The sequence below is a fragment of the Petaurus breviceps genome, unplaced genomic scaffold (assembly GCF_028583685.1).
Source record: "Petaurus breviceps papuanus isolate PSGF00001 unplaced genomic scaffold, PetGlider_PUasm1.0 90865, whole genome shotgun sequence".
NCBI lineage: Eukaryota > Metazoa > Chordata > Mammalia > Diprotodontia > Petauridae > Petaurus > Petaurus breviceps.
Genome location: NW_027187367.1, coordinates 5089159 through 5100758, shown reverse-complemented (window position 1 = coordinate 5100758; position 11600 = coordinate 5089159). Strand labels below are relative to the sequence as shown.

Sequence of the window (11600 nt, the reverse complement as noted above, 5' to 3'; positions counted from 1 at the left end):
GGTGTAGGAGAGCTGGCACGGCTGTGCCCCCCTTGAGTGACAGGGGCAGCAGGGGTGACTGGATGGATATTTGGGTTCCTTCAGAAAATGCTACTTTCCCTCTTAGTCCTCTCCTCCCCTCTCCCCTGCACTCCAAAGGTCTCCAACTGGTTCGGCAACAAGCGGATCAGATATAAGAAGAATATTGGGAAGTTCCAGGAAGAAGCAAATATTTATGCAGTGAAAACTGCTGTGTCTGTCACTCAAGGGGGGCACAGCCGTGCCAGCTCTCCTACACCTCCCTCTTCTGCAGGTTGGACCTCTCATCATTCCTGTTCCATTGGTTTGCATACCCTGAATTTGCTTCCTTTTCCTGTCTGATACAAATCATAGCAGAAAGAGACCCTATCTGGGTGAGGGTGACCAAAATGAGACAGGGTTTGGAACATATCACAGCATATATAGTACAAACCATTTTAGAGAACTTATCCCTTATCTTCTCTTCTAACAGAGAAGGTCCATGGGAAGGGCACATTTGGAGGGAATGAGAAGGCAAAATCTCCCTTTTCTATATTGACAATATTTTTTTACCAGTCCCTTGAACATGGAAGCAAATCCCCTAGGGAAACAGTTCTGTGGTGCTTTGGGGGATCCTAGGTGGAAGAAATGTAATCCAGATATCTGAGTTTCCCATCTTCCTCTCTGTTCTTTTGCTTCCTCATAGGCTCTGGTGGTTCCTTCAACCTCTCAGGATCTGGAGACATGTTCCTAGGGATGCCCGGGCTCAATGGAGACTCCTACCCCAGCTCCCAGGTCAGTTGCACAAGACCATGAGTCTCCTCAATACCTTCCTCCCACCCCCTGGAACATGCCCACATGCATTTCATCTTGTTATTTCAGGGTGTAAGAACCACTTCTCTTGCCCTGGTCTCCCTTTTCCTATGGGAAAATGGCTTTTGGCAGCTTTTCTTTTGCAGCTCCCTCTTCCCCTCACCCCTCCTTTTGCCTCTCTCAGGTGGAATCGCTCCGTCACTCAATGGGCACTGGGGGCTACGGGGATAGCCTTGGGGGAGGCCAGATGTACAGCCCCCGGGAAATGAGGGTGAGTCTGTATATAGAACCACCCCTACTCTCTCCAGGATTGGAGAGATGTACCCTACACTCTCCTTCCACACCCTTTCTCAAAACATGAGAACCTCCTCCCTTGTAATCCTGTATGTCCTTCTCCTTTCCTAGGCTAATGGTGGCTGGCAAGAAGCAGTGACCCCATCTTCAGTGACATCCCCAACAGAGGGACCTGGGAGCGTTCACTCTGACACATCCAACTGATCCAGTCTCTGTCTCAGGGGTGGGGGCACATGGGGTGACTCCTGGAGAAGCCCCAGACATCCAGTGGACATACCCCACCCAGAAGAGAAGCAAGCACAAGGCAGAGGGGCAGATGGGGTTTTTCCTCATGAAGAAGGCGTCTCAGTGCTGGGGGTGCAAACCACAGGGTGGGAAGGCTCTCCCAAGGGACCCTTCTCTGTTTTCTCCCTTATCCCTGCCCTCTACCCCGCTTTTCTTCTTTTATTTAGTCTACCCACACACACACACACACACACACATTTACTCTCTTGCCCTCTCCACTCTACCCCACCCCACTTATCTACTCTAGAACTGGGCAGAGACGCCACCCTGCCTGCCTAGTGACGCCAAAAATGGGGACAAAATTTTTGGACAGAGGACACAGGCCATGCCCCCTGTGCACCCAGCCCCCTGCCCCCTAAGACAGCTCTTATTACCTCATATGCAGCTCATCTTAAACCAATAGAATCGCTCGGTGGACAAGAGTGTCTGACTCAGATATCTACCTCGGAGGGAGTTTCTGCTACTTTAGAGAAATGTTGACTGGGCTTTGGATTTTTTTTTTTCTTAAAAAAAAAAAAAAGAAAACCTGGGATTCATCTGGTTTTTTATTGTTTTGTTTTTATTTTTTTTTTTTTTTTTTCTTTTCGGGGGGGGGGGTGGGGGGTGGTAAGTGTATTCTTTTGGTTTCTTCCTTTCCCATATTAGGGTTAATAGCCAGGAGTATCCTGTTATAGGAGGGATGAGCAAACAAATCCAAGAGGACCTAGCCAACCCCACTCCCCAAACGGGTTCATCAGGAAGTCTGATCAGCAGGGTCTATTGAAAGAGGGGAATAAAACCCACCCTTCAGACTTTGCTGAGTACTGGAGGCTTTTCATTTGCATGTGCAAATCAGCCTGCTTCATTATCCCAGATGCCTGATAATAGGATGACTAAAAGACCTTCCCAGGAAAGTAATTGGGGAGTGTGTTAACAGAGCTGAAGATTTAGTGCTTTGAAGAAGGAAAAAGTAAAATCACCTGCCCCTCTCCCAGGGACTAACATTTTAATATCTGTTTTTGCATTTTTCTTTATTTTATTGTTATCCTAGCTTGAGGCGGGGAGGTTGGGGGGGGGCTCATTGCCAAATATATTAGAGGAGGGTACACTTGTGGTCTCTTCCTCAGTTTCCCCAGAAATTAGGTTTCTGTCCTCACTCCAAAATCAGGGGTTATGGGGAGGAGGGAGGGCAACAGGAGCCAAGTGTGGGGGAAGGAATATTAGAAATGTCTCATATCCCTACCTCTCTCCTCTCCTGGCTAAACCCCTCAAACATCCTCAGGATTTGGTATGTGTGTTGGGGTGAGAGGACTCCTCCCACTATAGGTGATCTGGGGTGGGGTCAGGGAGGCAAAGGGGATTGTTGGGGGGCAGTTATCTCCTCACTTGTAAACTTGTAGTTTCACAGAAAAAAATGGCAGTTTTAAATAAAGAAATTTCTTTTTTCCCTGGGTTTGGTGGAGAATTTTTTTTTACACATGTGAGAACTTGAATTTCCTAGGTTCTTACATTCTTCCCCACAAATCTGGTGTCATGTTTTAGTGGAACACTGGACTGGAAGTCCAGGTGCCCTGGGTTTGACACTTGATTTCACCACTCATTAGTTATGTGACCTTTGAGCAAGCCATTTTAATCTCTCTGACCCTTACGTTTCCTCATCACAGGTAAAAATTTATAACATATATGTATACCACAAATTTTTAGAAATTTATAAACCATAAATATGTAAATGTTACTTACAAGTGTCATCCAACTCCCCTTGTCAGATTCTTTTCCTTCTTAGTTTCTTCCAATTCAATACTCTTTCTTCCAGAAAGAATAGGCTTGTCCCTAGTCCTATCTGGCAGCCTGTCCTCTGTTAGGACCGGCTCAGGTATGACCATTAGTCTTCAGTGGCTTGGCTTAGGGGTGAGGGGAGTTGGTGGGGGGTGCCAAGATTTAGAGCATGCTTCTCCCCAGCCCCCCATGGGTGTGGCCCTGCTAAGAGTCAGCAGTGCCTGGGTTGGGGGACACAACAGTTTCTTCTGGTACGTCAAGGGCCCTTGTTGAGAACCCAGATGAATTCCTGGCATTCCCCCGGGTGACCAGACAGAGGAGATTGGAAGAAAAAGGGGAGGAGAGAGACAGGGTGCTGGCTTTACATCAGGTAGTGGCAAGACGGTAAGAGGGTCAAACAGCCAGGAGGCTAGGGAGAAGACAGGATGGCATCTCTGACATCCACAGGAACTTGGCTGCTGATCCTTAGCCTAGGGGGTGAGGGACTCCCCTGATAAGCCCCCCTAACCTTGAGTACTCCCCCTCTTCCCCGAACAAGCTCCCTGCTACTCCAACTGTTACTAACTCCCCGCCCCCCAAAATCCCTACTCCTCTTCAAAAACTCTCCTACCTCCCAGATTCTTCCCTCATGTCCTCATTCTCTATATCCTTGCCTGATCCTACTTCACCAGTGGCCCCCAACCCTGCCCTGGCTCTGTCCCATATCTCTGGCATTCCTCCTCCCCACCCCCAACATATGCTTTCTCCTTGGGGGGCAGTGGTTGGCAGTCAGAACATCTCAGCCAGGATTGGGGAGCCCTTGGTGCTGACCTGTAAGGGGGCCCCTAGGAAACCACCGCAACAACTTGAATGGAAACTGGTAAGTTGGGGTCCTCTCTTAAAGCCTATTTGCTTTCTAGTCCACATGAACTTTCTCCCCTGTCCAATTATTTGTCATTCTTCTCTGCATAAGGTCTGAAGTCTCCTAAACTCTCTCCCCAGAACACAGGACGGACTGAAGCTTGGAGAATCCTGTCTCCTGAAGGGGCCCCTTGGGAGAGTGTGGCTCGAATCCTCCCCAATGGCTCCCTCCTCCTGCCAGCTGTTGGGATCCAGGATGAAGGGACATTTAGGTGCAGGGCAACCAACCGCCATGGGAAGGAGATCAAGTCTAACTACCGACTCCGAGTCTACCGTAAGGGCAAAAAGAACTTCTGTAATCTTCAGTATCCTTGAACTTGAGGTCTCCTCTCCCACACCCACAGCACCCTCCACCTAGGATGTGAGAACAATCCTCTGAGGGTCCCTGGTTTTATTTTCCCCTCTAGAGATTCCAGGGAAGCCAGAAATAGTGGACCCTGCCTCTGAGCTCATTGCTGGGATCCCCAACAAGGTAGGAGAATGGAAGAGGGAACCAAAAGAGGGAATGGTGCATGAGGGGTGGAAAGGGCACTCTGGATGATAAAGATGGAGGTTGATGACGTCACTCTGATGTACCAGGTAGGAACATGCCTGTCAGAAGGGGGATACCCAGCAGGGACTCTTAGCTGGCTTCTGGATGGGAAAGCCCTGGTACCTGATGGGAAAGGTGAGTACTTCCTCAAGAAAACCCTCTCCTCTGTAACCCAAGGTATAATATTTCCTCTCCCTCTGATCTCCCCCATCTTAAAAACCTTCTTCTTCGTCATGGAGTTTTCCCCTACCATACCTCATCCTCTTTTTGGGACATAAAAGTCTCCCTCTTTCCCCACCAGGAGTGTCTGTGAGGGAGGAGACCAGAAGACACCCTGACACAGGACTTTTCACAGTACAGTCGGAGTTGACAATAACCCCAGCCCGAGGAGGCCCTCTGAACCCCACCTTTTCTTGTAGCCTTAGCCTCAGTCCCAGTGCCCCTGGAAGGCGGGCCCTCCATGCAGCTCCTATCCAACCCAGTGTGTGGGGTGAGAGTTGAATGGAAGAGAAACTTCTGTGATTTCAGAGACAGAGAAGGAATTTATAAGCTTATGTATACAAGGTCTTTGGTGGAAGGGGTGGGGGTAAGAGGGTGTGGGGATACATATCTCAAGGAGGGAAGCAATGTATTGCAGAGGGGATGTAACTACCATTCCCATCCCCAGAGCCCTTGCCCTTCGAGGAAGTTCGACTAGTAGTAGAGCCAGAGGGTGGAGTAGTGGCCCCTGGAGGGGCAATAACCCTGACCTGTGAGGTCCCTGCCCATCCCCCACCACAAATCCACTGGCTCAAGGATGTGAGTGATCCAGTTCCTTGGTGGTACTGTGGGTTTAATGAAAAGGAGAGCAACTTGAAACATTGGGATGTAAAAGAGCTAGAGACTAATGATTTGGACTGGGTATTGGGGAGTGAAGAGGTGGCAGTAATAACAGAAACACTGGGGGGTCAGGGGAAAGAAATTTGAAAGATAAAGAAATGGGAGCATATAGTGAAGGGTAACCCTGGTAACGACCCAGTATCTCTCCTTCCCCATCCTTTCCCAGGGTTCTCCTCTAGCCACTGCCCCCAGCTCTGTACTGTTCCTTCCTGAGGTTGGAGCCCAAGACCAAGGAATATACAGTTGTGTAGCCACTGACCAAGGTCAAAGGTCACGAGAAAGTCCTGGTGTTAGTGTCAGCATCATTGGTGAGAGAAGTTCTCCTGTCCAATTCCTCCATCCCAGAACAGACTGAGAGAGGCCAAACTTCAGGTCTCAATTTTCCTTCCCTTCCTAGCTCCCATTTCCCACACTGCCCCCAGAAGTCTGCCCCGGTCCAGGCTCCTCTGCCCAATGAGCTTCCTGCTCCACTGCCAGAAAAAAAGTCCTTAGCTGCAAGGGTGTTTGGCAGGGGGATAGGGCTAGGGGTGAGGGGGAGAAATTCCCTGGAAATCTGAGGGATGGAGAAAAAAACAGGTCCTAAATTCAGTGGGAATACCTCTTCCCTGCCCTCCTCCCCATTCCAGCTCTAATCCCCTTGACTAAGACCCACTTTGATTTTCAGACTCTAGAGAAAACAGTCAAGCAGAAGGTAGGGATCATGGTCATCTGGGTGGCTGGTGAGGCAAACTGGGAGTAACATAGAAGCTGCTCCCTCTCTCTGTCATTAAGTTTTGTCATCTCCCCACAGACTCTGACGAAGGCCCAGGACTAGGCTTACTGGCCCTTGTTCTAGGAGTTTTGGGTGGTCTGGTCATAGCTGCCCTACTGGTGGGAATCCTTTTGTGGAAAAGGCAGCAGCGGCTCCACAGAGAAGAGAGGTAAGTGGGGGGAATCAGAAGCCTAAGGCCAGAGGGCAGGAGCCAACATCCAGAATTCTCTCCCATCTTCCTCCTGTAGGAAGGTTCCTGAGTGCCCAGAGGAAGAGGAACAGCGGGCAGAACTAAATCAACCTGAAGAACAGGAAACAGCTGAGAGCAATGCAGGGGGGCCCTGAGCAACCCTTGGCTACCCATCTGATTCCATCCATCTTCTTCCCCTTCCCCTGCCCTGATGCTATTCCCTCTGACGCCAGCCTCTCTTTCCCATCTCTGTTACTTACCCTAAAAAATTAACCTGTCTCACATCAACTGAGAGCTCAGCCTGTTCCCTGCTTGTGCCCACTCATCCAAACAACGATTATTAAACATTTGACAGTCCTATCCCCTGTGTGACTCACTCCTTCACAAGCTTAAGAACCTCAAAGAAAATGTATCAAATTAGAAAGGTCTAGAAAAGCAGGAAGCAGTAGGCTGGGGGGGAGGGAGGTTGGGAGGCTCTCACAGAAATATTTTCAATTTTTTTTTTATTGAATTTCTTACAAATTATGGAGTGAGGGTGGAGATGAGGGTAGGGAGACAGAACCCATCCTAGCCACAGAAGGCAAAATTAAATTAAATCAAAAAATGGGGAGAATTAAAGAGCACTTCCTCCTCCTTCCAAAAAGGGGAACTTGGGAAGAAGTAGAGAGAAAGTAGACAGTCCCCTTAGCCCATCTCCTCACCTCCTCCCCCCAAGCTGGGAGTGAAGCTTCATCTGAGCTTAGCATCCAGAGGCTCTCCAGCTTTCCCACTTAGTACCCAGCTGGTTCCCTCTCCCCCTCACACTTCAAGGGATGGGATTGGGGGGTGGGGGGAGAGGCTATGTCTGGCCTCAGTCAGAGAGAAGAGACCTAGAAAAAAAGATTTTGGGGTCCCCCAATACTGATTCTCCCTCTGGCTGGGGGAGGGCCCTAAGAGGGGGCAGCTCAGACACTGAGCAGCCAGAAAAAGAAGAAGATGGCAAGGAGCAGGAAGAGGGAGTCCTGCCAGCTGGAGCCTGGACGTCCGGGTCCCAGGTCTACACCTAAAAAGGAAATAAAGAGTTACAGAAAAGAATCTCTGTTCCCAAGGAAAAGAGTGAGAAGACTCTCTCATCCTGGGGAAAAGAAACCTTTGGGGAGAAGGCTCTCACCTGGGCCCCGGTAGAAAGGCTCATGGGCATTGAAGACAGTTGTGAAAAAACCAAAGGGAAAGGCGCCAACACCAAAAGAAAGGTGGAAGCCTCCAGCATCACCATATGTCTGGAATCCCTGTTAAGATGAAGAGTTGGTAGATATGAGTGATGAAAGAGAAATCATTGGGATACAGAGCCATGATGGGAAAAAGCAATACTCACCCCTCTGCTTTCAGGGGCAGGCCTCTGACCCTGTGGACGTGGCGGTGTTTTCAATCTGTTGGAGATGAAGAAAGATTACAAAAGGAAGTTTTCACCCACCTCTTCTCAAGGTTTAAGAGTCTTATCCCCAGAGCCTGACTCTTCCTTCCTTCACTCCCTCTTACCTAGGGTCCTGCTGTTTCTGGCTTCCTCTCCCATAGAGTGGGACAACCTTCTCCCGGCTTATCCCAGCCTTACAAACAGGGCACTCTTGTCTTTCAGGCCGAGTCTCCAGCCACTGAGGAGAGAAGTAGAATACACAGTAAATAGGTGGGGGTTTCTATTCCCCAGGCCTCTCCATTTCTCAGTACCCATCCCCCACTTCCCATCCCTCTCCATCCACTCACCTGGTGGAGACAAGGCCAGCTTGGTGGGAGGAGAGATCAGAGGTCAGAATAGCTGCAGATAGAAGACACACAGAGGCCCCAGGCCCCAACTGCCTCCCAGCCCCACTCCCCTTACCATTCATTACTATATACATCCCTTCGCCTCTCAGTCTTTTTCAATGTGTTTGCTCTCTCACTTCAAAATGAATTCATATTACTCCAAATGCCTTAAGTCTCCCCAACCAATACTTTTGTCACTTACTCAGCACCCACCCTTCACAATCTGATTTATGCCCCTACCACTTCACATCAAACTGATCTCTCAAAGTGACATTAAAAAATGTGACACAGTGAATAGAGGCCCTAGAGTCAGGAGGATCTGAGTACAAATCCAGCCTCAGACACTTAACACAAAATTAGCTGTGTGACCTTGGGCAGGCCACTTAGCCCCAATTGCCCTACCTTCCCCCCTCCAAAAAGGAACCAAAAAAAAGCAGCAATAGCTTCAGTTACACTGAGTAACCCCTCCTTCAAGATACCTATCTCCTTCCTTGACTTCAGAGACACCACACTCCCGTTTTTCCTCCTATTTCTAATAATGCCTTCTTTGTCTCTTTTGCAGACTCCTGTTCCCAATTCTTCATGGTAAATTCTGTTCTTGGTCCTCTTCTCTCTCCTTTGACAATCTCATTCGCTCATAGCTTAAGCTGCTACCTCTACAAGACTGATCCCTAAACCCATATCTCCAGCCCTGGTGTCTCTTCCTTAACTGTATCTACAACTACACAAATAGCTCTGCACCTATCAGACAAAAGTTTCCAATTCAACAACTTTTAATTAAATCTAAATTCATTTATGTAGCAGAAACACTATTTGATTTGAAGTCAAAGGAATCAGGTTTGAACCTGTGCTGGCCTGTTTCCTGTATAATCCTGGGCAAGATATTTGACTTAACTGTATCTGTTTCCTTATCAGTAAAAGGAGACTAAACTAAATTATTTCTAAGGTTCCTTTCAGCTGTAAATATTATGATCCTGTCTTGACCCCTAAATCTATCCTTTCTTTGGACTTCAGTATTTCTGTCAATGGCAACAAACATCATTCATACGGTGTCCCATATTCAAAACTAGTATTACCTTTTATTCTTTCCTTTTTTTCACCTGTCATATCCAACCAGTTAACAAGTCCTGTTGACTTTCACTTCTATATCTTTTCTTTCAACAATACCCTCCTCTTTATTCCCACTACTTCCCTCAATAGGGATTGCCCTCCCACCTCCTCCCATCCATCATCATACTGGCCAGGTCAATCTTTAGATAATGGTCAAGTCACTCCTCTGCTCAAAATTTTTAGTAGCTACCTAAAATCTCTGCCTGAAATTCAAGGATTTCTACAGTTGGGAAACAATCTATCTTTCCAATTTAATCTCACTTCATTCCCCTCCAGGTACTCTACTCTCCAGCTAAACCAGACTACTAGCTGTCACAACTCTGTACATTTTCTCATCAAGTCCCACAGGCCTCTAAGTTCAATTACTGGAATGAATACTTATTTTTAAAAACCAAACAATACCCTACCCTTATGGCCACCCTTCAGCAATAACACATTCCCATAGCACTTTGTTTTGAAACTCTCGTTTACTTTTCATATATTATTTGAATACATGTCATATCCCCCCAGAAACTCCATGAAGTCAGAGAGCATGTCTTATCTAAACTTTGTATCTCCCCTAACACCTACCTACTAACATGTTGCTTGGCACATTGTGGATATTTAATCACTATTTATTCAGTTGTTGTCCTTCCCCAGGTTATTATAAATATAGATTGGTTGTGCACCCCGAGTGTCGTCAGCACAGCTGCATCATTTTTTCCCCATTCCCCTCCACTGGAGTACAGATGTGTATACGTCTATCCCCAGCTGTCAAGAGTAGGTATGTGATCCCAAGCTCTCATCATCAGTACTAGTATGTGGGCATGTGTGTATATTTATATTTATCCAAAGTTGCCAGTAGGGCAAGTATGTGTCAATGTCCCAGGGCACTGAGAAATGTCTGTATACGTGTATGCACTTCCTGAGGTTGTCAGCAGTATAGACAGGGAGACAATTAGGAGTGTATCTCTTAGAATATATATGTATACACACACATACATATACACATATATATTTATATATCACATGCCAGTATAAGAGTGTGTAGGGGTGTATGTGTGTGTGTGTTTTCATGATATTCTCACCAGTACATGTATAAGATTTGTAGTGGCTATCTTTAGGCTGCTGACAGTACAGGTAGGACTCTGGCTGGGAATATCCTGAGGTTCTCATCAGTACTAATACCTATGTGTCTGTCTCCTGGAACTCTCAGATCAGTACCAGAAGGAATGGGCGTTGTAGATGTATTGCAATGTTGTGTCAACATAAAACTAATGACAATGCGCCCAGTACATGTTAGATGAGTGTGTATGTCTGTCTTCTAAGGCTCCCTCCATTAGGAATATGTATGTGCGTGTGTATCCCAGACTGGTTGTATGTTGAGGGGGGTAGTTTCTGGGGCTCAGGACAGGCAGAGTGCTATGTATGTGTCCAGAGTTCTCTCCAGTAAAGAGGTTCGTGGGTGGGGGGTATGGGGAGAGCGGTGTTCTGGGGCCCTCACTAGTACAGGGGTAGGGAAGAGTGTGAGTGAGTGTGTGTGTGTGTGTGTGTGTGTGTGTGTGTGTGTCCTGGGGCTCTTGTGGAGGTATGAGTTCATATCCCGGGGTTCTCATCAATACGGTGGGAGTGAGGGTGTGGGGTATGGGGGTGTGTCCCGGGGCTCTCACCAGTACAGGTGGCCGCACATACTGACCACCGCCTCCCGCGCTGTCTCCAGACAGATGTTACACTCGAAAGCCGCACCTGCCCCTCCCCGGTCGCGGTTTGGCCCTTCGGAGCCCCCGTTCTCCTTCCTGGCCGCTGCCATGGCCCCTCAACTGTTGCCCCCGCAACCCAGGTCTTTCCCCCACTAAACACATACACAAACCCCGATGGTCCGAAAAGCCCGCCCCCCTGCTCGCGCCCATTGGTCATCCGTCAAGGTCTTCGAGACTCCATTGGTGATCTTGCCCACCAGTCACATCGCGTTCGGAAGGAAAGGATTGGACAACAATCTGGAGAGGCAGAGGCACGTATTGCCCCGCCCTTGAACAGTGATTATTGGCCAAAGTAGTTGCCAGTCAAGATGCTGCGTCATAGGATTAGCCGTAAAATGTGTCCTGGCAGGCCCTATTGTCCGCGGGGAAACAGGGTCAACCCTGTCATCACAATTTATTGTCCCCCACTGCTAAGGGTCGTGCTTAATTGGCTCCAGGACATAGATTCTACCTACTAAAACCTAGTCAACTCCCGCCCCCGTCCTTTCTTCATTTCCTCTTCTGGAGACTAATCGAGATCCCATTGGACTACGAATACGCAGGTTCCGAAGCAGCCGGTTGGCTGGGAAAGGGTCG

The 11600-nt window shown here is 48.2% G+C and overlaps 3 protein-coding genes across 4 annotated transcripts in view; 2 read left to right on the top strand and 1 right to left on the bottom strand.

Annotated features, from left to right (window-relative positions):
- PBX2 (PBX homeobox 2) overlaps positions 1–2821 on the top strand; it is a 5739-nt gene extending 2918 nt beyond the window's left edge. Inside the window, exons 6-9 of one of the 2 annotated variants that reach the window (XM_069073340.1) lie at positions 139–292; positions 704–792; positions 995–1081; positions 1216–2821. In XM_069073340.1, the coding sequence (XP_068929441.1) occupies positions 139–292; positions 704–792; positions 995–1081; positions 1216–1308 (423 nt within the window). In that variant the 3' untranslated portion in view covers positions 1309–2821. The remainder of the gene's footprint in view (positions 1–138; positions 293–703; positions 793–994; positions 1082–1215) is intronic. The other variant, XM_069073341.1, reaches the window with a different exon arrangement.
- A 422-nt stretch (positions 2822–3243) lies between these two features.
- AGER (advanced glycosylation end-product specific receptor) lies at positions 3244–7005 on the top strand. The gene is made up of 11 exons (XM_069073343.1): positions 3244–3621; positions 3903–4003; positions 4126–4318; positions 4452–4516; positions 4624–4711; positions 4878–5066; positions 5244–5374; positions 5622–5763; positions 6120–6146; positions 6246–6375; positions 6455–7005. The coding sequence occupies exons 1-11, from the start codon at positions 3570–3572 to the stop codon at positions 6549–6551; spliced, it is 1215 nt and encodes a 404-aa protein (XP_068929444.1). The 5' UTR covers positions 3244–3569; the 3' UTR covers positions 6552–7005.
- RNF5 (ring finger protein 5) lies at positions 6885–11208 on the bottom strand. The gene is made up of 6 exons (XM_069073342.1): positions 10935–11208; positions 8137–8155; positions 7915–8027; positions 7751–7805; positions 7547–7664; positions 6885–7438 (listed from the first exon to the last, which is right to left on the bottom strand). Exons 1-6 carry the CDS (start codon positions 11072–11074, stop codon positions 7341–7343), a joined length of 543 nt encoding a protein of 180 aa, XP_068929443.1. The 5' UTR covers positions 11075–11208; the 3' UTR covers positions 6885–7340.
- Positions 11209–11600: the final 392 nt, after the last annotated feature.